We start from the raw sequence: 26338 nt of genomic DNA on the forward strand, positions 1-26338 counted from the left end.
AGTAAAACTAAGTGTGCGTTCGTGTAGTCGGATTGTGAATATGTATAAATTAAATAGCTCGTCTCAAATTATAGGTTTGTAGAGTTGCTAAGAAGATTAAAATCAAACCTCGTCAGTGTAATTACATAATAGCACAATTGAACTTACGGCATTCATACTTGCTCACTATAGCCTTATTACACGTGCTGTAAATTCTATCACCGAAACGTCCTGAAACAAAAGCGCCGCTTTCGAAAGGCAATGTATAAGTAAATTAGTTTATTTCCTCCCGGCGACAATAATTTAGCTCACGCTCTCGTCACAAATTGTGCCCGGAGGTAAATGCAGACTATTAAGGAAATACAGCCATTCAACCAGGCCTTACCCTACATTACAACGCAATCTAGTCCGGCGAAATTATAAGTAACACCTCCTTATGTCGTGTCTAAGAGCAATAACACCCTACTATGTTTAAGCAATGAGTGAACGGATATCGTGTTCCATTACACTATTTCAATGTTTTTAAAATCGTTCCATATTTGAAAAAAGCGTTAAGATTTCGTTGATTTCATGGAATAATTATTATGGTATGTGATTGCTGCTTTACTTATTGAGTACCTACTAGCATAACATGATGTAACATAGTAGATCATTCAAAGAGATAGACAACTTTTAAACTACCTACCGAATTTTATACTAAAATTGTAATTATAAACAAATCTTAGGATCCTGAAGGGAGCAAATAATTTTGTCAAAGGATCTAACCGCAGGATTAGCTTAACTTCAGAATAAGTGAACTTTTTAAATAGTAAGTATGTAAAAATATTGTTATCATATTTTATTATAAATACTTTAACATTAAATAGAATTTCGATAACAGCTATCCAACAGTTTTTTATGTAGCCTGTTTGGGTTTTGTCCCATAGTTGGGCAAAGGCCTCCTTATAAACTAACTATAGTTCCCGATCATGTGCTTCCTTCGGCCATTGAGGCAAAAACCTGTCGAGGTCATCCCGCCATCTCCGTCTGGGTCTTCCGCGACGCTGACGTTCATCACTGGGCACCACTCGGTGACAACTCTGGCCCACCGGTCTGGGTGCATGCGACAGACGTGAAAAATATACTTACTCATAAAAAATATACTTACGTACTACCTATTTACATTATGCATCTCTATCGGTATGCATTTATTTACTGTTCAGATTGTATGTGATGGTTGGCTGCAAAAACGTTGAATTTAAATTTCACGCATAATCATTTCGTTGGCTTATAATTAAGCCCGCTTCTGTCAACGATTAACGTCATTTGTTTGAGGTTAAACAACGCATGTTTTAACCATGTTTCAACAATGAAAAGAGCAAACCGTATTACAATTGTCAACTTTTCCCCTCTATTTTAGTTAATTTAATTTAATTTAATTTATTTTATTTAAATTGACAACTTAGGCCCAATGTGTTAGTAACAATGTTCTTATTCTATGTTAGTATCCTAATTCTACACACATTTACAGGTACAACTTATAATATAAACAATTTATAAAAATTACAACTACAACCAGGGTATTGGTAAATGACTATCTGTGTTTGACCAATACCCCAGCCAGATGGCACATGATGGGCGAGTCGTACCTCCCGCCTATTGTCCTCAGAATGGAGTTGGAGCTAAGCTAGTTAAGTATACATGAGATTTGTTAGTCATAAACGTTAAATAAAGGTAAGCGTACACCTATCGGTATCATACGTATTTATTACCCGACTGCCGAAGGAGGAGGGTAATGTTTTTAACACTTTTACATGCACATGCCTTGATAGTACAATCAAAGTGCTACCTAAAAGATACAGATACCTAACTAAAAGTTCTATGATTTAGATTGTCAGGCCTCAAATCGGTGGGATACCATTAGTACCGTTAAAAAATAAATAGTAATATTGTGAGCACTGAGCAGGTTTTACCTAAGTCCATACAGAAAAGATGGGTATAACGCTAAGCCATTACAAACTGTAAAACTGTTATTATACTTAAACATAATTTTTGCATTCCCAAAAAAACAGTTGCAGTCCCAAAGTTTCTGAAACTTTTTAGTGCCTTGTCTAATTAAAAAGAACGCTTCTGATGAGTGTAGGGATACATCCTCGCGAGGAATGAAAAAATCTTGTGATACCTATAGCACTAAACTAAAACGGAAAAGGCTAGCTCTGAAAATAGAATGTAAATATTGTGTTCAAATTTTAAATTAAATGGAACATTGCTCGAGAGTATATTATTAAGTTTCTTTTTCATTTTTTTTCATTCACATTTGTTCTGTTTTTTTCTGAATGCCAAAATTTTTCAGAATACCAGGGGCAGGTGAGAAGGAGTTCCCCGCACACACCCAACATCGAGCGTGCGGTTAGGGCGTCACGGTACCACAGCTACAACAGCGGGCAGAAAGTTTTCTTACTATTGACGTGATGAATTATGCATAAGAATTAAGTTTGGCGCTAGATAAGCGCACCGAAGATTTATTGGCTGATATGATGTGAAGAAAACAATCCAACTTGTTCACACTTTCTGAATTATGACTGTTGTTTTATTGTGGGCACGTCAAACAACCTGAAGTTTGGACATGCCTTTAACTTTGATTGGACTTTGTTTTAGTTTAGTTTGTTTGTGCCTTTTCAAGGCTGTTTTTGGATTTTTTACACATCATAGATAACGAAACTAACTAAATATAATTAGTAGTCACTATTTACAAGGCTTATAAAATGCTGTGGACCACAGGCAGTACGTACGTCGCCGTCATTCAGAGTGATTCAAAACTTGTAACTTTCCTGAAGTGGTCAAATATTTATATGTATAGGTTTGTATGCGTTTGCGTTTGCGTATAATAATTAACCAGTCATTAGTCTTGTTGGTAATTTGGTCATCTAAGTAATTCAAATTTAATTCTCATTCCAGGTTGGTTAACTTAGCAGCGCGGCCGCGTTTAATAAATCTTAATAAATTGTAAATATTAAACATGTTCTTTAAGTATAGTCGTCGAGTGTATAGGTAATCCGGTTAATACACAAAGCAAGTAAGATGTAAGTAGGTAGGTAATAGTCATATTAGATAAGACATGACTAGTTCAGATAAAATTGATATTAATATATTCTTTCATTTTCGTTAGCGACCTTGCAACTTGAGTTTAGTTGGCTCCTCGCCACTGCGCTCGTCGCATCATTTGTCGCGCTTCTTACTACATTTATAATTATGTTACTACATCTACATTAAGACATGTACTAATAATAAATAAATCATAGTTTCATTCAGTTCACCCAGCGATCTCTCAAAAGTAACGTAACCAAAGACTGATAACAAACGTGATATAAAAATAGTGGAAAATTACTGAGAAAAACGAGAAAATCATGGATTTTGAGACAGCTCTATCAAGCCAAATAGGGAAGTTCGGGGTTTATCAGTTGTACAACATAGGTCTGCTGGCGGTGGTCGGCGTGGCGTCGGCGTTCATGGCGGGGGACTACGTGTTCACGGGGGGCCGCCTGCCGCACCGCTGTCTCGTGCCGGAGTGCGAGGGACTGCAGACAGACTTCACCACAAGTTGGCTGCCGAACGCCATACCCTACGATGCCCAAACGGGCTTCGATGACTGTCGGCGGTATCCGAGCGTGCCAAACATAACGGACACAACAGATGGCACCAGCTGTCCAGCTCATCTCTTCGATACTACTAGGACCGTCTCGTGTGAAGCGTACGTGTATGACAGAAACAACACGGTGGTGTTCGACTTCGGGCTGCCGTGCCAGGAGTGGCTGCGCGCGCTGCCCGGCACGCTCAACAGTCTCGGCGGCATGGTCGCGCTCCCACTCGCGGGGTTTATATCAGACTACTTCGGCAGGCGCATGTCGATACTTATATTCACATTCAACAGTGCTACGCTGGGATTGATTCGCGCGTTCTCTGTGAACTACCCGATGTATGTCGCTCTACAGTTCCTACAGACGGCTCTCGGAGGCGGGGGATACAGCGCCGCATACATTTTGGCTACAGAGATCGTCAGCCCCGAGTATCGCGTGCCTACCAGCGCCACCATGTCTTCATCATTCGCGCTCGGCCAAGTGTTCATGGGACTCATAGCCATGGCAGTCTACGAATGGCGGAAAATCAGTATAGCACTTTATGCACCCATGTTTATAATTGTACTTTCCTACGGGTTTATATTAACTGAAAGTCATCGGTGGCTTCTAAGCAAAAATAAAAATGAACAGGCCAAAATGACTATTAAAAGGGCAGCATGGTTAAATAGACGCGAAATCGACGACGCATCAGTAGAAAATCTGATTACAGCCTTTAATTCTGGCCCAAAGCCTGACTACAGCGACATAAATGAAGAATCATTATTGAAGCGTATACTGAAATCGCCGATAATGCTGCGTCGCTGCCTGACGACGCCGGTGTGGTGGGCGTGCACCACGTTCGTGTACTACGGGCTGTCCATCAACTCGGTGCGTCTGTCCGGCAACATGTACCACAACTACGTGCTGACGGCGGGCGCGGAGGTGCCCGGCTACTGGCTGGCGGTGCTGCTGCTGCAGCGGCTGGGGCGCCGCAGCACGCTGCTGGCGGGGTACGTGACGTGCGCGGCGTGCTGCGCGTGCGTGGCGCTGCTGCCGGCGCCGTGGGCGGCCCCGCGGCTGGCCGTGTACCTGGTGGGCAAGTGCAGCATCGCGCTGGTGTTCACGTCGCTGTACCTGGCCACGTCGGAGCTGTACCCCACGCGCCACCGCCACTCGCTGCTGGGCTGGTCGTCCATGGTAGGCCGCGTGGGCTCGGTGCTGGCGCCGCTCACGCCGCCGCTCGCGCGCTACTCCGCGCCGCTGCCCGCGCTGCTGTTCGCCGCCGCCGCGCTGCTGTGCGCCGCGCTCGTGCTCACGCAGCCCGAGACCAAGGGAGCCAAGTTACCGAACACGATAGAAGAAGCCGAAATGATTGGGAGAAATAAATGATTATTCCTACATAGTTCGTTTATTTCTGTTTTCATTACATCTAGCCATTGCTTTTGGTATAGTACAGATAGAGGTAAATAAATCTTACCCCCTTCGATGAAAATGCTTTGAGTCAGGTTTCTCTGCACTCGATTGAACGAACTATCCTATAGCATAGTATCGATTATAACTACTAAAGGTCACCGCACATATAACCGTAAAGGCGTTCGCGTTCTACTAGTTGAGACCAGAAAAAGAGGCGCTCCTTTTACGTTACGATTATATGCGCGGTGACCAAGACCATAATCCTCATGTTATCGTTCGGTGACATTTTATAAACCACAGCTGGACTTGGATTTTTCACCTTGGTGAAAGGATTGGGAAATGCTAATCTATAGCATCAGTTGTTAGGACGGTCTCCTTTCATGTACTCTAATAGTGTACTCACCAGTCTTCCATTCTTACTCAATTCATGCAGTTTCAAACGCCTGATATTTTTTTTGTTGCAAATTAATGTTTTTGCGATACACTTTCAATACAATTAGGCGTCGGTGTTACTTCAAGAATAGGAGCCAAAAAAAATATGAAATTAAGGTAATGCTAGTCTAGCATTATTTGAACCATTTGAAGTGTCAGCAAAATTCATCTACGTTTAGATGTTTAAAAAGTAACTTGATTTCATCATAATCATACGAGTACTCAAGTCCTCAATTTCATCTAAACCTACATAATATTAGAGCTGCGCACAGATTAAGTACCTACTTCACAAATTGTGACCTTGATATTTTATAACGTTTGATCGATTGGCTAGGTAACAATGTACTGTCGCCACGGGCGTCTACGGTTTCACTTCAGTGTATGGGTAAAATTAGTAGGTGCATTTTTAAGTACCTACGGGTAAGTATATAATTAAATAAATAGTCTGACATAATGAATAAATAGTAAGTATTTATTTATAAAAGCTATTCAGTCTCTGCCAATACGTTCAGCTTCTTCAATAGTATCGGGCAGCTTGGCTCCCTTGGTCTCGGGCTGCGTGAGCACGAGCGCGGCGCACAGCAGCGCGGCGGCGGCGAACAGCAGCGCGGGCAGCGGCGCGGAGTAGCGCGCGAGCGGCGGCGTGAGCGGCGCCAGCACCGAGCCCACGCGGCCTACCATGGACGACCAGCCCAGCAGCGAGTGGCGGTGGCGCGTGGGGTACAGCTCCGACGTGGCCAGGTACAGCGACGTGAACACCAGCGCGATGCTGCACTTGCCCACCAGGTACACGGCCAGCCGCGGGGCCGCCCACGGCGCCGGCAGCAGCGCCACGCACGCGCAGCACGCCGCGCACGTCACGTACCCCGCCAGCAGCGTGCTGCGGCGCCCCAGCCGCTGCAGCAGCAGCACCGCCAGCCAGTAGCCGGGCACCTCCGCGCCCGCCGTCAGCACGTAGTTGTGGTACATGTTGCCGGACAGACGCACCGAGTTGATGGACAGCCCGTAGTACACGAACGTGGTGCACGCCCACCACACCGGCGTCGTCAGGCAGCGACGCAGCATTATCGGCGAACGTACAATCTGCTTCAACAATGGCTCTTCTTTTAACGTTTTCTTATTCACGACCGGGTCGGATCTTTTTTCATTGAGTTCAAACAGCAAATTATTCATTGATTTATCTCTTATGTCACGACCGTTTATACGAGCGGCTCTTTGAATAGTTTCATTAGCTTCTTTATGTTTATTTTTACTGCGAAGCCAACGATGGCTCTCAGGTATAATAAAACGATATGTCACCAGTACAAACATAGGCGCGTATAGCACCATGGTCAGTTTTCGCCAGTCGTAAACTGACATAGCAATCAGACCCATGATTGTTTGACCCAGCGCGAATGATGTCGACATAAATGCGCTTGTTGGCACGCGAAACTTCGGGCCGACCATTTCAGTGGCTAAAATGTAAGCAGCGCTGAATCCACCTCCTCCCAACGCAACCTGTAGGAATTGTAAAGCGACGTACATCGCGTAGTTTACAGAGAAAGCACGCAACAATCCCAGCGCAGCGCTGTTTAGTGAGAATATAACAATAGATGCTCGCCGCCCAAAATGGTCTGAGACGTATCCTGCTAGAGGCAGCACCACCATGCCGCCGAGGCTGTTGAGCGTGCCGGGCAGCGCGCGCAGCCACTCCTGACACGGCAGATCGAACTCAAACACCACCGAGTTGTTTCTACCATATACGTAAGACTCACATGGAACAGTCCTACTTGTATCAAACAATCCAGCTGGGCAACTTTCATTAAAAGCCTCTAAATTCACTGAATGGTTTCTTGCTGAGGGATACCGTAGACATTTATCAAATCCATTCTTCGTAATCGGTATGGCATTAGACAACCAATCTGGCATAAAGTCGGCTTCAGAATCTTCACATTCAGGTATAGCACATCTGTGTGGTAAACTGCTTCCTGTGAATATGTAGTCACCAGCCATAAAACCACACGAAATTCCCACAAGCGATAGCAACAATAAGTTGCAAATTTGGTATCTTCCAAACTGCCCGACGTATTTGTTGAGTTTCGCTTCGGAATCCATTTCTCGTTCTTGGTTGCGTGAACTCAGTTCAACCACCAATTTTAATTACAAAGGTTATGTTTGTAAGAAACTACCTAACCTACATCAATTTGTTACAAATATTATGTCGTCCAAAAATATATGTTATAGCACTGCTTAATTAAAGGTTTAACTGACTAATATAGGTCCTCAACTATGTTATCAAAGTGATCATGTTGAGTGGACGTGTTACCGCGACGGCTCCGCGGAGCAAACTGGCTTCGACTCGGCCCGCGCACGCGATCGATCGCCGAACTGTTTATTTGCAACACTATGCAAAAAATATATAACAAGGGGACCAGTTGACTGTGAACAAAGTTTTATAAACATTATTATTTATAAGTGAACTTATATCGGTATTGATTGATACAAAATTTTATATTTATAAACTCGCAGGTAACTGGGGGATCTCATCGTAGGAGGTTCGATGATTTCTATATTTGGCTTTATAAATAAATAACTTAAATAAAAATGATAAAACACTGCACAACGTAAAATACAAATCAGTCATTTTTTCAGTAGAAAAGTTATTTTAAAATCAAATTACAATAATTCACGGTTACATAATCATTCAAGTTGAAGGCGATTCATATACCCTTGACCTTCTTGAACTTTGAGCACGATACAGTTGAATGAATTGAATTTATAAAGACACTATTTTAAAGTATCCACATGGTGACAAATATTCGCTGCTTTTCTCACAGAAGAGAAAGTTGTCATCATAAGCATGAAAGCGTTCACTGCTGGACGTGGACAAGTTCCAGTAGACCGTAGACATCTTAAGTAGCGCCTCAACGTTCCTCGACTTTCCTCATCTGGTACAGTCGGCATTCGCGGTCTTTACCTAAATGCCACGGATCTTCACTGAATGACTTGCCACTGTAGCCCAGTGTACCTACCTACCAGTGTATAGGTACCATACATATACACCATACTTAACCGTTATAGATCAATAACCTAATATGCGAACAAAACCGGTTGGTCTTTTTTAGATTCATAGCTTCACAAAGGAAATTGAGAGTTGTTATGTTAGAGACAAATACATGGAGCGAGGAAAATTTAGTTTTGTATCAAGGTAAGGAGAGGACGTGGTGACTCAGGCAGTCGTACCAAACAACTTTTCTCCTTTCAATTTTGAAAATTCGCAAAAAAGTTGTTTCGGATGAATTGGATGATCCCCGAGTCTGAGTCACACTTTTTCGACTACTACCACTTTTGTAACAGCCTTTATAGTGACAGAGTGAGCGTTAATACGCTTTATTTCAGCCAACATTAACGCATATTATAATTGACTTATGAGGTTTAATACTTTTACCAAAGATTTTCTGTAAAAAATCTAGCGATAACATTGTCATTTATGTAGACATATCTTAGCTAAAGAACTGAAACCTTTTCCTGTTTGTGTACAAATAAATAAAGAATGCCTTACATTTCTCCACCAAAAACGTATTCTAATTTGTAGTATGAAATTTATATGCAAACATTAATGGTAAGTCGCCGAGATGGTACAAAACAACCTTTTATCAGAGCCACGCACCCTGCAGCCAGGCCTCTTCCGGAAATTTAAGTTGGTTAAGAATGAAATATGTCCGTCGTTACTACGTGGCTTGTTGCTCGCACTCCCGCGTCCATTCACTATAGCCTGGCCCGTGGTGGAACGCACGCGATTGTTCTCTCAATCGAATATAGTTCCTATTCCAGAGCTGCAAGAGAGTGTTGGCTGATCTGCCAGTGTGGCTTACGAGACGCGGCTCCAAGTAAATGATCTGTACAAGCCGCCTCGCTCTCCACCTCTAGTTTCTCATCAGCGCCAGCGGAAATAATTTCAACCGCGACTGAGTTATGACAAAACTCCAACGGACACCGCCGCATCCGAAATGAGAATAGAGTCGAGATATGTCGTTTAATTTATTGTCAACAGTTCTTGTTCCGCTTGTACAATCGATGGCTGCTCTACTATTGTGCGGCGGGGGAAGTAATGCATATTTGGTACGTGGATGTGCTTAGCGAGATATATGGCGAGGTGGATACGCGAGCAGAAATATACTGCTGGTGGGTGGTGCAGGAAGTATTTAATTAAATCTGTCGGGGCTCGCATTACTCGTCGCTAATCGCAGGTAAGCTTCGGCTACTGGCTCACACCGCTAAATATAACGATAAATTTGCACCTATTTACGCATAGTGCAAAGTGAAAGTTTTTACCTTGAATTTATTTTTTTATGAAACTTGTGTGCGATGCCGATGGTATAATTTTCAGACTCATTATTTCCATATTTGAATACATTGCCGCATTCTATCAGATAATCAGATATAATGCGAAACCGCTTGAGTGCCTGAGTGCCTGAAAATCAAAAATCTATGCATCTGTGGCTTGTGGCTATTTGACATCCTTATGTCATTATTTATATCAATATATTAAGGGCCCGTACAGGGTGACGTGCCGCGCCAATTTTGGGTTTTCAATGCTCTTTACACAGCACACGCAGTGACACGCACACATGTAAGTTTGCACAGTGGGTCGATAAACTTTTACTCGCCAACTTTATTGACAATTATGTTCCAAGTAGGTACATTTTGGGTGATTTTAGGGTAAGTAAGTATAATTCTTACTTACACTGGTAGGCACCAGGAAAGTGTAGAAATTAATAGGGGTGCCACTTTACTCTATACTCGGAACCCGATTAGCTTTCTCAAACAAATGTGGTATTTACTTGTAGAAAGGTAACTAAAAGTATTAAAGTGTAGATAATAAGTTTCGGGCATCCTCCAGCCAACTGAACCCCGACGACAAAGCAAAGTAAATACATAGTGTCGCAAAAGGGCTATACTAAGCCAAAAGGGGATGACTCAAGGGGTCATTCTGAACAACTTTTGTTCTACGAGATTTGCAAATTCGCGAAAAAAAATATTCGTTTTCCATGGTAAAAAGTCACATGTCCAACAAAGTTTCTATGAAAAAGGTTTTTTTTTGTTAATTTCCAAAACTCGTAGAGCAAAAGTTCAGAATGACCCCCTGTCTTACTCCTTTTTACCCGACTGCCGAAGGAGGAGGGTAATGTTTTTTGATTGTATGTATGTATATATGTATGTTTGTCTGTTTCTTTGTTCCCTCCTGTAGCCTAAACGGCTTGATAGATTTTGATGTATGAGGTATTGTTAGAAGCGTATTGATGGCGCGATGGCTATAGGCTATGTGACGTTCCATTAAAATGTACATAGCGCCCTCTTGAGGACATAACGTGATGATCGAAAAAATAATAATTCAACTTTGCCGTGTAAGGTATCAAATGAAAGGACTTGATTTTCACATTACAAAAATATGCATATTGAAGGTATTTAAATAACAACACCAAAATTATTGAAATAAAAAATGATCATGAACTACCTACCGACGTAAAATTTCATAAAATAAAAACAACTAAAAAGTTACAAATAAAAAAATACAATTATAAAAAACTAAAAACCTGACTGTACGCTAAAAACATGAAAACGAGTCCCAATGTTAATGGAAAGTATCGCAGGCGGGGACCAACTTGACCGCCACTCAAGGCCGTTTTCTAAGTAACATTCAGCTAAATGGTGAACCCTCTGCTGGTATAATTTGTTTATATACCGCTTTTTCAATACCTGTAAGTACATTTTTTGGCAGCATAATATTTTTACTTAATTTTAGGGTTTCGAACGTCAAAAGAAAAAAAGCAACCGTTATAGGATCTCTTTGTTGTTCGTCTGTCTGACTGACTGTCTGTCACCGCCCTTTTTCTCAGAAACGGGTAAAGATATCAAGCTTATATTTCGCATAGATGGGGAGTACCCCAAAAAAAATATTATGGTACTCCCTGTCCCACACAAGTAAATTGGGGCTTATATTTTTTCCAGTTATTTTGATGTGTATCCTTTTTTTTTCTTTGTTGTTTTGTATAAGTATGTGTTTCTTTTCTTTAAATCTGTATTTTTTTTGTTGTTGCTGTCTATGTGTCGAAAAAATGTATCTTTATCTTCAAATCACGCCATCTATCGTTTGTTTTTTTTGTGGCTACTGTCTATAGAAGAAATTCCGTCATTGACAATTTTACGTTACGAATTTATTTTTATTTATTTTATTTTTATTTTTACATTTTCGTGGAGAATCAACAGCATTTTGTTAATAAATAATTATTACTTATGAACACATAACAACTTGATGCCATTAACAGAATGAACTTAGTAAACCCAGTAAACCTAACACATCCAGAGGAAAAACAAAATCTCTTTCTCTCTCTCTGAAAAACATACTTAATAGCCCAAACTCGATGCTTTTAGCTATTAACATCTTTGAAATAAAATTGAGCCACCACCGTGTTACTGCCCTCACCAGATCCTCACGAGACCATACCTCAACCAGCACCAAGAGACTGTATTTTTGATCCCTAACCTAATGTTCGTGCGTATTGTCATCACTTAGATCCATTCGCTATATTCCTGCTCCTCATCAGACCTTTACGAGACTGTAATATCACGAGAATATTGCACACTATCTAATTTCATTTAATGTATTGAATATACTGGAAGAATTATGCTTCCTCAATTTCAAATCAAATTATGTTGGTGTCATAAAAGTTGAAAAAGTGCAATGACAACCAATGTGCAGTGATTTTGTATCTGTACACGATAAGATCGCGAGCTGTCAGTGCTGCCTAAACCGACGTGACCCTTCTTTGGAGGCCAGCGGCCAACTGAGTCAAACGTCACTTGTGTTTATGATTTTATAACACAGAAAGCCGCCATAGATATTTGTATGAAGATTTGAGGGAAAAAAATTGCTCAAGTTTGGGATTAATTTACACAAAATAAGTGTGTGTTTATTAAAAAACAAGGTATTTAGCGCCTAGTCCAAGCCTTTAACTTTATAATATGATAAAAATCATATGAAAATTCTTTATAATTACGACACAGTTGTTACAATACGGGAGTGTGATTGACTGGTTTTTCTTGATATTCTGAAATTAATTTACAGTTATCCATAATCATTTACTTAAATTCGAATGATTCAGCACCTAGCTAGTCTCTTCAACTACCTGTGTGATTTTTTTCAAGGCTGTAGAGCATCATTTACTACATAATTCTATGACAATGCCAACCCTCGATTCCCTATTGCAGACCCTTAATGTCATTGCTTGTCAATCTTTAGCTGAACGTAGTATTTGCTTTTTCTATCTCCTTGGGTTTATTCTTGGTTTCACTTGGTTTATTTATTGTATTCGAATATTTTTTCTGATATTTTTAACCCAACATGGAAAGAGATTTAATAAATACATCAGAAGTACCCGGAGAAAGAGTAACGAGCACGTATGCAGAAATATACTTACAACAAGAACATTTTTGTGAAACTAATGTAAAGGGTGAAGAGGTAATAATAGCTGGTGAAAGTTCTCAAATAGATCACGATCTTATGGAGACAAATTCCAACTGGGAGTCACCCAGTGACGCACTTATTACTTTAGTAGATTTGAAGCCTCCATTTACTTCCAAGTTTATTAGAGGGAAAACACACCAAGGAATTCTTTCAATTGGCGATTCAGTTTTACAAGCCGAAAGGGAGAAATGGTTGAATAAACTTAATAAGCTTATTGAAGAAAATAATGCTGTATGTGAATACATACTTCAGCATGAAAAAGAAAAGATTATTGAAAGACTTACAGAAACTTACAAAAACATTTTTAATGAAAAGAGAATGATCATGACAGAACAACTTGATTATTTTTATGAGAAGAGCTTAGATGACTTAGAAGAACATATTAAATCTGAGTTGAGACATGTTCTCCTTAGTGCCCATTCAAATATGATTAGTGATATGGATATTCAAATAAATGCTAAACTATTGGAAGAAAAGAAAATTCTGAATAAAATCTTATGGGATCAATATTTTAGTGAGATGCGCAAAATAATTGAATATTATAAATTACTTTTAGATAAAGAGTATTATAGACGGAATAAATTTATAAAAAGGCTAGTCATTGAAAGAAATAATGCTCTTAATGCTTTTGCAAGACATTATGAAGCTGAAACTCTCACCTCAACAATGTATATTTTAGCAAGCGAACGAAAAAAATGTCGAATAAAAACATTTTTACTAAACACTTATGATTCTACAGTCACACAAGAAAATATGGATACAATAAAAAGACAGCAAGAAATTTTAAAAGAACTTAAAGACAAAGATGTACCACTTAGCCAATTAAACAAACAGTGGGAAGAAAAACTAGAAAAAATATTACAGCTATTTTTAAAGTTTATGAGTTTTTGTATGCAGTTACTTCCTGAGCAAACATCGTTTTTGCTGGACCTCAAAACGTTGATGGTATTACAACTAAGTGAACTACAAAAGTTTCCAAACGAAACATCAAACATTCTAGTTAAAGAAGAAGATTTTGAGAATGTGTTTCATTTTGAAAAGCCGTCACATTTGGATCCTGTCTGTGAAGCCCGTCCTTTCATTATTGAGGGTGATTCTTCAGATTCCATAAATGCTCAATATGGAAGTAGAGAAACACTTCCTTCTGATGTTGACTTGCCTTTATTTAGAGTACAAAGAAAATTTATTTATGCAAAATGTGAACATTTTAATGCAGTCAAAGCGTATCTAGAAAAGCAACGATGCAAATGTAGAGATCCTCCTGTTATTGGAACACAGTCTATTGAGACCTTGATTGATGAAGAAGAAAAACCATCAGAAGTGGAGGAAGAAGAGGAACATGAATTACTTGAACCAATTATTATAAATGACTTTAGCCGTCTGGATGGATGTCCAGCTATATCATGTAGGGATTGGCAAAACGATTTATCTTTTCCACATTTGAACGCTTATTTAGATTTCACCGACAAAAAATATGAAAGAGTCAAAGCTATGCTGGGTAATAAACATTCCGATGTTGTTATGCCAGAACTATTAGATGTAAAAGATATAGCATACCAAGAGCTACCTTTTTCCGAAACTGTCGATAAGACTTATAATAAAGCTACTCAATATTCAAGTCAAGAAGACATATCCCCGCCAGCTTGCACTTGTACAAATAATGATGTTGACAACAGATCAGTACGTTCGTCTGAGACACCGGTAGAGTTACCAGAGATGTTTCAACCAGATCATACGGATAAAATTGTTAATGACGCTCTAAAGAAACGTAGACTGTCCTTACTACGATTAATAAAGGAAAACAGCAAAATTGCTAAGATTTTTACTGATATTGAAGAGGATTATGATTATGTGATGTAGTTTATTTTATTTCATTATAAATTCACATTTATAAAAATCTTTGTAAGTTGTTTGTACATCAATTCTTCATATTAGCAAAAAGTGAGGATCTTGTGATGATATTGTATGTATACACATAATATAATCACAGTTTTTGTTAGCACGCAATATTTTGTTTATTCAAAATGCCTGTATTCTTTGCAAACCATCAAGTAAAGTAATTGTAATGTTGAGCTGCATCGTCCTGATAAAACCGAGATCACACTGCTCAGTTATTATCGTTACAATAATAATTAGCCGTAATCTTTTGCTGACTTTCTTAAAGAAGCTTTAAACTTTTATGAATGTTATTTTAATACCTTAAAACAAACATTCATATTTACTGGATTTTCTCTGTATATCATATAACGATGTGCAACTAATTGTTAATAATGTGTTCGGTGGGGCTAAGCAGGTGCGAAATAGGGCAGGGTGGCACAAATTACTGCCTGTATCTTCGCGGTTTTGCGCTAAACTCTATTCATTTGTTCTCGTTTGTAACATACTGTACGAGTATAGTGTATGTATTTGTATATGTATATGTTTGGGATAACAATGTTTGTGTAAGCAATAAACTCACGTTTGTTATCTACAGGGTGTTTTGTAGAGTGAATGAGAGGGTGTACTATGTCGTAATTTTAAACCACAATGGCATCTTTTGCCATTTTAAGTTATATTTTTCTAGACCCTTCGACGAGGTACCAAATATATGCAACATATGGCAGAGTAGCGATCACAGAAAATTGATAGACATTGGCATTAATCATTATGAACTCATACGTGTGTAGATGGCATCCTAACACTGAACAAATATAAATGTAACCACTAAGCTTTACACCCGGCTTGGTCGGAGGATCATCCTTTTTAATGGCGGCTACAACTCGGCTCCTCCAAATTGGTGATCCCTACTACACGAATGAACCATCACGATATCCACCCAGCAAAATGTGGTGATGGTAACTCCACAAGTATTTTTTCAGTGGAAAAACATTTAATTGCTTTTTTTGAGAATAACAGCCACTCCTTATACGAATTAACACGAGTGCCGCCTGAAATACTTTTCCTTCATAAACCAAAATAAATAATATTTATTACCGCTTTATTAAGCTTTTCTTTTAGAGCGCGTTGATACAATTAATTCTGGCTGCATACTTTGTGAGTTTTGCATATCCTGCGCAATCATATAAATTGCCCTGTTAGCTAAGAATAATGTCAGCGCGGGGCGTAAGGACGTATATTGGGCGTGAAGGTAAATTTACACAGGTCCCTGCAAGTTAAGTTATTAAGCCATCAGGCGTCTCGGAGTGAGTGTAAACTCGAGGAGACAACTTATGACATTCCTACCTAACTGCCTTGTCGCGGGCGTGTACACAGTTACACTGGAAATTAGTGATGTGAACTATTTAAGGGGTTACAGAAACAAAGCGGCCAAATTAATATATGCAAGGACGTGACAAAATATGTAAGTTCATTGTACTCCTGACGTATCATTTTTATCAAGTCATGTCAGGATCTGAAGACAGATCTAGCCACTAGCCTTACGAACTTAGTACAGATTAAACATCAAAACCTTATCGTGTTTCAGTTTTGATTTGTCGTGGAGAGTACATTAGTAAATGATTACCTGAGGTTGAAGATGGCCGCAGCAACTTACAGAATATCAATTATTTGAAGATGAAGAAGATACAATATGCTTTAAATCGGTGCCTTTTTTTCAATCACTGAAGTATGTTTGTATTTTAATTTACCAAACCTGAAACAAAATAATGTTAATCGCCATTCAATGTTTAAAATAATACGCAATTAATTATAAATATGAAAATAATTTTAATACCGCAGTCTATCACAGCAGCACAGCCCTAGTTCTCAAATAAACCTACGAACCAGACCAACTTCGCTGGTTAATTAAACAAAATCTCTTTCGAGTAACAGTAACGAAGTGTCTGCTTTGCTAAAGTTTTGATCTAATTATACGGATTGATAATGTTTAAGGTGGAGAAGTGTCGGGTAGCCGGTAGTGGTTGGATTGTTAGATAAGGAAGGCTTAGCCCAGGACAGAATAGAGGCTTTTGCGGTATTTGACTGATGATGACGATTACCGTAAGTACGATGCAATGTTTTCATTTTATAAGTAATGTAGCGTAGATATGGAATCTACTCTGAAATTACTAATTATGACGTTAAGTTTAAATCCCAACTTAATGTTAAAAAAACCTTGGGTTTTTCGCGATTTCAGAGTTGGTCCTAAAAAGTTACTCCGTAAAAGTTTGACAGGTAAAATTCTTCTGCTAACGGGAAAGCCACTGATAACATTCTACTCTGAATTTTACATTCTTATTATTTAAATAAAATATAAGTGTACAAAAGGTGGTGTTAATGCTAGCATTTTCTACCATCGAACCTACAGAAGTCACGTACAGGAAAACCAGTAGAAACATACACCCATTACACCCGTTTTAAAACTGTTCACACAGAGGCGCCGCCGCCGCCGCCGCCAGTGTAGTGGTGCCAGTGGCTAGACGGCTCACCTTTGACCATTGAGAAACACTCGAGTGCGTACACACGAGACCGTGTTTTTCTACGTAACCAGAGACAATGCCATAGGTAAACTAGTTTGCCTATTTACTACACAGAATTACATATAACTATGACATAATTTTCTAATTCTTCATGTTGTTCAGTATCGTGTCTTATGTATCTCTAGTTTTCCGTTGAACCACTGTTTACGGAACACCTCTAAATAATTGAAATGAATCCTAAACTCCAACCCGTAGTAAAATAAAGATTACATAGGATAATATTGATATTTTACATATCGACCTAACGTTACCACGTCGTCGTAACTATAGTAACACTATGTTATAGAGATACATAAATTACCGCAATTCTTATTAATTATGTACAGTGATTGCTTCAATAGTGACGTATTACCGCTATATCTTATCCATTTAATTAATAGATATTCATAGGCACTAGTTTGACTATAGTGCATGAAGTTCGTAGGTACAGTCTGGTACACGGATATCTGACCTCTTGATCCTAACTTATATTATAAATGCGAAAGTAACTGTGTCTGTCTGTCTGTCTGTCTGTTACTCTTTCACGCCAAAACTACTGAACGGATTTGAATGAAATTTGGTATACATACGGTCTAGACCCTGGGAAAGAACATAGGCTACTTTTTATCCCGGAATTCCCACGGGAAAACTTTTTAAGGCGAAGCGAAGCGCGCGGGAACAGCTAGTTTAAATATAAGAGTAGTTAGCAGAAACAACCTCGCAAGGATCGTGTTAGAGTGGTAGGTTGCGCTTCTTAGAAAAGTAAACCTAAATTGAATTAAGTACCTATATGAGATGCGGTAAAATATCTCTGAGGCAGACTGTAGCTTCATCATGGCTGTACGAGTTGCGACCGCTAGTATTGGTTTTCATCGTCAAGGCAACATGTCTACCAGGGAAACATAACATCAGTGGACTATACAATGTCGTATAACAAGACAAGTCTTTAGCGAACGTGTCACTTTAAAATAACAAGTGATTTACTTCAGAAATATAGTGCACTTTGCTTGACACCTCGCGGAAATCTAGGTGGTTTTTTATGAAAATATATTGATTTATTACGTTATGGAACACGAGATTTTCGCTACAAATTTGAGAATTTCTAAGACTTGCAGGACAGTGAAATCGTCTAAGTATGAGAGTGGAACGGCCCATCTGGATAATAAACAATATTGGGACACAGTGTTCACTGAACTGGATGGGTCGTCACGTACACCGGTGAGTGCTAGTACAAAATATACGTACCTACCTAACTTAATATCTTCCGGGATGTTTTTCATAAGGGTACCGTATTCCGAGTGTAAATGCATTGTAATGTAATAATAATAACATATTGGGTCGAAATTTTGGTCATCTTTCGTAAATCGCTGTACTTATACTAATTAAGAGGGTGTTTTTAATTTTAAATCATTTTGCTGATTTTAGTCACCAGACGATGAAAGTAGGCGGATGGCTGAAGTGCTGCCGAAAAATTTGTATGAAAAAGTCTGTCGGACATTGAACATCCCTATGAGTCATGGCAGAGACGAAGATGAAGTTAACATATCTTCAGGTGAGAGGACGCACATGTTCATTAAAAATGGAAAACTCTAAGAGAATTCAATTAAAAATGCTTTTTAACATGAAATCAATATGTCGATCTTAATTTAACCAACCCAGAGGTATCATCAACGACTATAGGTTCAAATATTCCTTATTACTTGTTGATACTTGGTTGATACGATAGAAGATCTTATTTTATATGTGTGGTACAGCGATGTATTCGAACTCTACGGTTCAAGAACTTTTATATTCTACATTACGTACGTTAAATTTAGATTAATGTACTTACTAAATTAAATTTTGAAACCCTTTTTAGTCTGCGAGCCACGACGAAAGAAGAAATCTCCGATGTTGTCATACAGGAAAACTCTGTCCATTGATAGAGAGATGGACTCTGATACAGATGTCGAATTATCACCGAGGTCAGTGTCAATTTACAACAATGGGGATTGAAAGACTCGTATAGAGTCAAAACAATTATGAATGACCTATAAAAACATTGACTGTCCCATAATGCAGTATTTTCAACGTGAAATGGATTTTGTTTTGCAATAATCTCAACCATCTCAGGCAGGAATCCAATCCTAGGACCTATTGGGTATAATCGGATGCATCAGTAAACCCTGCGCAAGAGTCTTTAAAGCTTTTGGATCTTTAACCATATCACTAACCCTTTTTATCAATACCTAGGGATGAAAGAACAGCCCACGTGAACATTCACCAGGAGTTCCTGCGGCGGCCGGAGCGGCAGCAGGTCACGTGGAGCACCAGGTACCTGCAGCCCGAGCGTGATGATGAGAAGACCCTCGTCAGGAGAGCTGATGATCTTACTGACCGGGTGTGTACCAACCAGAGATGGCGGCGAAAACACAGTCGTCTTTTGAGTCATAATAAAATTATAATTAGGACCTGTTTCACAATGTCTGAGTTACGGCTATCCGTGGAATAAAATACTTCTTGTCAGGTAGCCATTACGAGACGTTAAATTTCATCAGTGTCTGAACATGGTTACTGTACAGATAGTATAATTATCTGAAAGGGGGTGATAGTGAAAGAGAGTATCATTCTGAACAACTTTTGTACTACGAGTTTTGGATTTTTACCCTTTTTGCAACACTTTGTATACTGCTGTATACCTATGCTTAAAATAAATCCAACTGAAAATATTTATGTTCTTTCAAAAAGTAACATTATTCCATCGAACGCTTTTTCTGGTAAAACTCTCAATTATGTTTCGTATTCGATATATTAATTGAGCCGCGTTGACAATGAATGGCGAGGTCAATTTGGAAGTAATTGTTTGCCCATGCAATGTATTCACAATGTGTTCATACTTCGTTTTGTTGCGGATTTGGTGTATTAATTGATTTATTATTTTTGGTAATACGGGTATAATTCATAATGGTTAGTTGCAGGATCGATACAGTTATATGCAATGTAGAGATTTATTTTACCTAATAATTAGACTGCACTTAATCATTCTTAATTACTTATCACATATTTTACAGATCGCAGAAGAGTTCTGCCAATATATGAAAGAATTGGGAGGTGACCAGCAATCGCAGCTATTCACCCCAAAAGCTATCAAAGAACTGTTTCAGGTAAGCAATATTCATTATGATTTAATATTGGACACAATTTTGTTTTAATTATTTTCATTAAATTCAGTCCATTCATTTTACTGATTTGGTTCTATCATGGCGAGCAAATTTATTAATTTGTGGGTACATTAATTGAATGGACGTGCAGCTCATATGATTGTTTACAGGTTGAATTTGATACTCACGTGGCCCGAAGTTTGAAAGTGGATCCGAGAGAGCTGCCGGCTGTGCAGGAAAGAGTTGCAAAGATATCAAATGCTCCAGAGGTAATTCGAAATAAAGTTTTATAGGCTGAGTAGAGAAGAGTTTTCGGCTAAGCATCATTATTTTGTACGCTAATACAATTCACAAGGAAGGCTGGCGACAAATGTATACTTCATAGACAGATAGAGACATTATTAGTATACATAAAGGGTAAGTACACTCTATGCCTTATTTCACTCACGTGCAAAGAAACAGTTCCACTTTCGAAATGCAGACACCAAATGACCCCATTTTTTGAACATTTAAAGAATACCAAATTAAATAAAAAAAATAGTTACGTTTTTAGTGGATAATATTCCGATGCACCGTTAAATGTAGAAAAATATTGCAAAAGGCGCCATTAACTTAGTTTTTTTCGTTAAGGAGTAATGAGGTGTTTTTCTCACTGGAACTTTTTCAATGCCCATGGGTGTATTAGGCACAAGGCGAGCGTGTATAAATCCAACATGTATGATTGTCATGTTCACCATTCCAGAAATCCCGAGAAGCAGTGCTAGAATCAGAAATTTCCAACGACATCCGCGCTGAGCGTCGGCCCGACCGCCTCACTGGCTTCGGGAGGGGCCTCCCACGCTCAGAGCAGTGGGCGGCTCCCCACAACGACACCATGAACCTGTGGCGGTCCGCCAAACACGTGCCTAAGGACTTGGTCACGCTTAAAACTGTTTGGGAAGGCATCACCAATCTAAGGTACGACACAAATAAATACGAGTATTACTTTCTAACTCCGGTAGAAGCTTACAGAGCTGAGGTAATTCTTATTTTTGAGCTATCTTTGTGTATTCATCTACTTATTCATTATCAATCCAATTTTAAAACAAATACATAGGTATAGTTCAGTCCAAACGTGGTCCCGTGGTCCAAACCACTTGATAGTTCTGAAGTTGGCCGCCAATATACTTTTCTACCTTTTCAAACAAATGTCCTATTAATTTTTTCAACCCAGGTTAGTGTTGATGACCTAATATCTATCAGTGGATGATGATTGGCTGATGGGGGGGCTGATTATAGTCACAGCAATATCAATTACCACACAAGCAAACACATGACTAGTACCCACCAAAAGACGCAAAGCTCACAACTAGCCTTACACTTACTAACTTCCAGAAGCGTCAAAGAGTACTGTCGCTGGATGATCAGGCATCCGGAGCACCGGCGGGCGCCGTACCTGCGCAGCCTCGGCCTGTTCGACCCGGCGGTGCTGCAGGCTCGGCTCAGCGCGGAGCCCCGGCCGGACCCCACGCCCCGACCGGAGCCCCCGGTGCCGATAGAGGCTATTAAACGCAGACTGTCTACGCTCACTGGGCCGAGTTGAAATTGTTTTGAATTCTATTTTTATACATGGTTTATTTACATCATAAAAGTAAATAAAGTAATGGTTTAGACTTGTTATTATTAATTTTTAAATCTTTGTAGGAGATATTTGTTACGCCATCTAGTGCCTATAAAACACACTTCTGCCAGTAACAATATGGCAAAGTTCACGAGAAAATGTACCCACGCTACGACCAAATGAAACTATTCTCGTTCAGTGTTCAACGAATAAATTCCTTTCAGTTACGGTAGATGGCACTGATTGAAAATATTTTCAAAATTCAGGACCGGGGTACCATCATTTCGACCCCCACATAACTTTGTTGTGGAAAGAACTAGATGTCTGGATTTTCATTTTCACTATACAATTAGGCATTTTATAAGTCCTTGAAACCCGTTAAAATCAATGTAGTATTCTATTCTATTATGTATGGGGGTGTAAGTACCTGCACCTGGCTCTCTCGAGTGGAACCGTTGTGCATATCCCCAAGGTCTAAACTGCCTTCCTAAGCTAGGACCATTTCCCACCACGCTGGTCCACTGCGGGTTGGTGGGTTCACATATCTAGATGTGCTAAATCTAGATATGCAGGTTTCCTCACGATGTTTTCCTTCACCGTAAGAGCGATGGTATACATTGTACTTAAATTCAAAGAACTCATTGGTACATGTCAGTGCCGGGATTCGAACCCGCATCTCTGGCGTGAGAAGCGGGCGCTTACCCGACTGAGCTACCACCGCTCCCCAACTGTGAAGTCCTTGACCATAAATAATCCAACTGTGAAAGTTTCATAGAATATTTATCACAGAAAAGCAATACAAAGTTACTCTATGAGAAAAGCGGTGACAGGTTTTCATGGTGATCGTTTGAAATTTTGAAACCATTTCACCTTCATTTCACAGTTTGCCTAAGAATATTATTGGTCACTCAAAATCAAACTAAATAGATACACACAACCATGCCTTGTGGTAAGAAGCCAGTCGTGAAGAACTGGGATCGTGTCCGCAAGCTGAGGTCTGTGAAACCGTCGCGATATGAACAAACCGAAGATTCCGTCAAAAAGCACTGGAAAAGCGTAATCCAGGACTTGGAGTCGTTTTATAAAGATGAAAAGGTAAATGAAATGTATTGTACTGATCTTATCAATTCAAGAGTGATTCAAAAATTATAGTTATAGTCAGGTAGGTACAGTCAGCTGCATAAGTAGCTATACACTTTTGTACCTGGTCAATCTGAAACCGCCTATCCATTCATTGAAATATTGACGGTTCGTAAGTTTGACAAGGTACAGAAGTGTATAAGGTCTTATGCAGCTGACCGTACTTAAGAATAGATTTCATAATCCATATTTCGGCACACTAGAATATTTTTTATCACAATCCGCCTTTATCTAGACATAGTGAAACAGTATTTTATTTACCTGCATCACACTCTTCATACATCTACGTCTATGAAATTTTCACCAGGAGGGTTACTCTATACTGGTGAAAAACTAACGAACGAGAGCTGACGTGCAATCAGCACGTTTAATACAACGAGAGAGTCGTGGCTCTCACATCAGCGCTCCGAAACTTACTTACTTTTTAGTTTTTAACATATTTCGATTCCAGTTCTGGGAATCATCGCTGGAGCAAGTTCGCGAGCTGGTCGGTGACGTGAAGTTTAACCGTCTGTGCAAGATCTTCGACCTGCCTCCCCCAGAGCGCAGCCGCCCCGCGCCCCCCTCCGAGACCTCTCTGGACCCCTCTGAATGCTACTACCAGAATATCGGTGAAAGGAAACCATCGGTAGGAGGAGTACAGTGCACTTCTTGTTCCTGGCGTGTTACTCTCATGTGAAGCTTATTGTTAGAGATGGTTTTTTTATTTACTGCATATGAACATATTTTACGCTACAAAGTTCACTACAGTGTTTTTCAGGAGCTGTGTTTTTGAGTTAGTTTTATTTGTATTCCCAGGCATACGTTGAACAATCTAAACATGAGATTATGGACTCGAGTTTGAATGTTTCAAGAAATACAATTACTTCATCCGCAGAAGTGGACTTGGTTGACGATGACGATAAAGATGACGATGATGATGAAGATGATGGTGAAAAAATGACTGAATCTCAAATGAAAATATGGACTGAATCAATAAAATCTTTTAACCGATCTAAAATAATGACAGCAGGGAGAAGCAAATCATTCTTAAAGCCTGCTGAAAGAAAATCAGTTAAAAAACCTTATGACAATCGATCAAGTACGATAGATACATCTTCCTCAACTTTCAAGGGAACAACTTCATCAATAAATGATCTTCGAGTACATTTGGGATCATACAAGTACCTAAATATAATTCTGTCTAAAATGGACTTTATTTAGGTTTATTGAAAGAAACATTACCTTAAACATAAAATCTTTCTTACTATCGTTTCAGGAAAAAGAAAGGAAAACGAGAAATAAATAACCCTCACTATAACTTGTTATATTGTACGAAGTCAGAAACCGACATGATAAAGTGGGACTCCAAATACAAACCGAAAAAATTAGAAGTTTCAGCATCCGACGAGTTCAGTAAGAAAGCTGAGATTTTAACCAAAAAGGTATGATATAAGAATATAAGCCAGTTAAAAATGACATGGATTCCATGTCTCATGGATATACCATTACTATACATATTTACCTATGTTGGAATTTTATTTCTGAATAAAACATCTTCCCAAACCTGGTAGGGTTAAAAAGAAATCTATTCATAAATGAGATAGCAATAAGGTAATAGGTACCTGTTTCAGATTGCAACAGAGTTTTATGAGTGGTGGTTGGCTTTGGGGAGTGACGATTATTTGAGTGAAATCAAGTGTCCAGAGGATATAGAAGAATTGTTCCAGGTAAAAATTGATTCACTAAATCATTATGCTCACTTTCAGTTTCACACCTGAGAACGTCAAAGTATGTACCTATTTAAGCAGAATATGAACATGGAACGGATAGCGGTGTGAATTGCACATTGGCTGAGTTACTAATCTATAAATAAGCAGTTTGCTTAGGTACATTAAATCCAGAGAGAAACTGGGCCTTAGTTTAAAGAATTAAAGAAATATCAAACGTTGAGTATCTAAGTAGATTGGAAGTGCCCGTGTAAACCATTTACTTTTGCAGCTTTGGTTCGACGAGCACGCTTCAAGAGGACTTATTTTACATACCAAGATATTGCCATGCGTCTTACAGTCAATCGCTGACTACGTCAATGTACCACAAGTAAGTGACTTCATAGTCATCAAAAGTATTGGCAGCTAAGTAAAGGTTCAGGCAAGGTTCTTACCACGGGCCGATTTTGTTCCTAATAATTATTATTCGTACTTACGTAGAAAGAATGTGCATTCTAATTGTAATGCTATGAATACTTGAATATAGCACCGGAGGATAACGTTCGTGAACTGACTCTTTGAAAAGCAGAATTCATATTTCCAGGCGTCATGCTCGCACATGCTGAAGACTCAGATAGCGTCTGACATCGTGGCGGAAGCGAAGCCGGCCCACACCGTCGCCTTCGAAACGGCTCTGCCTCATCGCATGAAACATATTCCTCCGAAGAATAACACGAAGAGTCAGTGGCGCGCCGTGCAGATCCCCGAGGATCTTCGCACTATGGCCTGCGTGTGGGAAGATATAATGCACCTCACGTTAGTTGCTTCTTCAATCTAAACGTTTAAGTATCTACATAATTATAATGTCATAGAGAGGGATAAAAAATAAGCTTAATAATTTGTTAAACAGATTCTATCAGTTTCTTTCGCCATTAGAACCTATTCTACATTGAAGGCGTCTTCAGTTCTACTTACATTAGTTACTGGGACCAGGGGACACACTAACTGAGTCACACATGAAATAGATACCCCTAATCCCTACACCACGGTGATCTAGTCCATCTTTAATGTTAGTCATCGACATGATAAGAATCAGATGAATGAACATTGCCTAGTTCATAACATAATTTTATTTCAGGTCAACAAAAGGCTTCAAGAAATGGCTTGCCATGCGACCTCACCTCCCGATGCCGCTCTGCTTGCAAGATGATGAACAGCCGAAGAAGCGTTTGTTCACCATACCTTCGGACTTTGTAGCCATGTCCAGCAGGTCCTCTACCGCTGGTCTCAACTTGCCTATTTCTCAATTTGACATAGAGCTAAAGGAAGTTTTGAGTAAGCTTTTGCATCAGTAATTTGATTGTGTTACAATACTTGTATAAATTGTTTAAAAAAATATGTAATTTA

At 39.3% G+C, this 26338-nt stretch overlaps 5 protein-coding genes across 5 annotated transcripts; 4 read left to right on the forward strand and 1 right to left on the reverse strand.

Moving 5' to 3' along the window:
* Positions 1-3125: 3125 nt before the first annotated feature.
* LOC119692284 (solute carrier family 22 member 3) lies at positions 3126-4977 on the forward strand. Its single transcript, XM_038112295.2, has one exon. The coding sequence runs from the start codon at positions 3366-3368 to the stop codon at positions 4962-4964; it is 1599 nt and encodes a 532-aa protein (XP_037968223.2). The 5' UTR covers positions 3126-3365; the 3' UTR covers positions 4965-4977.
* Positions 4978-5871: 894 nt separating this feature from the next.
* LOC119692269 (organic cation transporter-like protein) lies at positions 5872-7751 on the reverse strand. The gene has a single exon (XM_048624951.1). It carries the CDS (start codon positions 7512-7514, stop codon positions 5910-5912), a length of 1605 nt encoding a protein of 534 aa, XP_048480908.1. The 5' UTR covers positions 7515-7751; the 3' UTR covers positions 5872-5909.
* A 4951-nt stretch (positions 7752-12702) lies between these two features.
* On the forward strand, positions 12703-15397 carry LOC125489327. The gene has a single exon (XM_048624950.1). The coding sequence runs from the start codon at positions 12805-12807 to the stop codon at positions 14785-14787; it is 1983 nt and encodes a 660-aa protein (XP_048480907.1). The 5' UTR covers positions 12703-12804; the 3' UTR covers positions 14788-15397.
* Positions 15398-18085: 2688 nt separating this feature from the next.
* On the forward strand, positions 18086-22155 carry LOC105398043. Its single transcript, XM_038111815.2, has 8 exons — positions 18086-18581; positions 18789-18915; positions 19222-19327; positions 19596-19743; positions 20414-20506; positions 20674-20772; positions 21246-21460; positions 21878-22155. Exons 1-8 carry the CDS (start codon positions 18429-18431, stop codon positions 22083-22085), a joined length of 1149 nt encoding a protein of 382 aa, XP_037967743.2. The 5' UTR covers positions 18086-18428; the 3' UTR covers positions 22086-22155.
* Positions 22156-22987: 832 nt separating this feature from the next.
* On the forward strand, positions 22988-26338 carry LOC105397964. The gene is made up of 8 exons (XM_011569994.3): positions 22988-23198; positions 23695-23871; positions 24042-24406; positions 24502-24667; positions 24857-24952; positions 25224-25322; positions 25536-25747; positions 26070-26338. The coding sequence occupies exons 1-8, from the start codon at positions 23043-23045 to the stop codon at positions 26284-26286; spliced, it is 1488 nt and encodes a 495-aa protein (XP_011568296.3). The 5' UTR covers positions 22988-23042; the 3' UTR covers positions 26287-26338.

The sequence above is a fragment of the Plutella xylostella genome, chromosome 13 (assembly GCF_932276165.1).
Source record: "Plutella xylostella chromosome 13, ilPluXylo3.1, whole genome shotgun sequence".
NCBI classification, from domain to species: domain Eukaryota; kingdom Metazoa; phylum Arthropoda; class Insecta; order Lepidoptera; family Plutellidae; genus Plutella; species Plutella xylostella.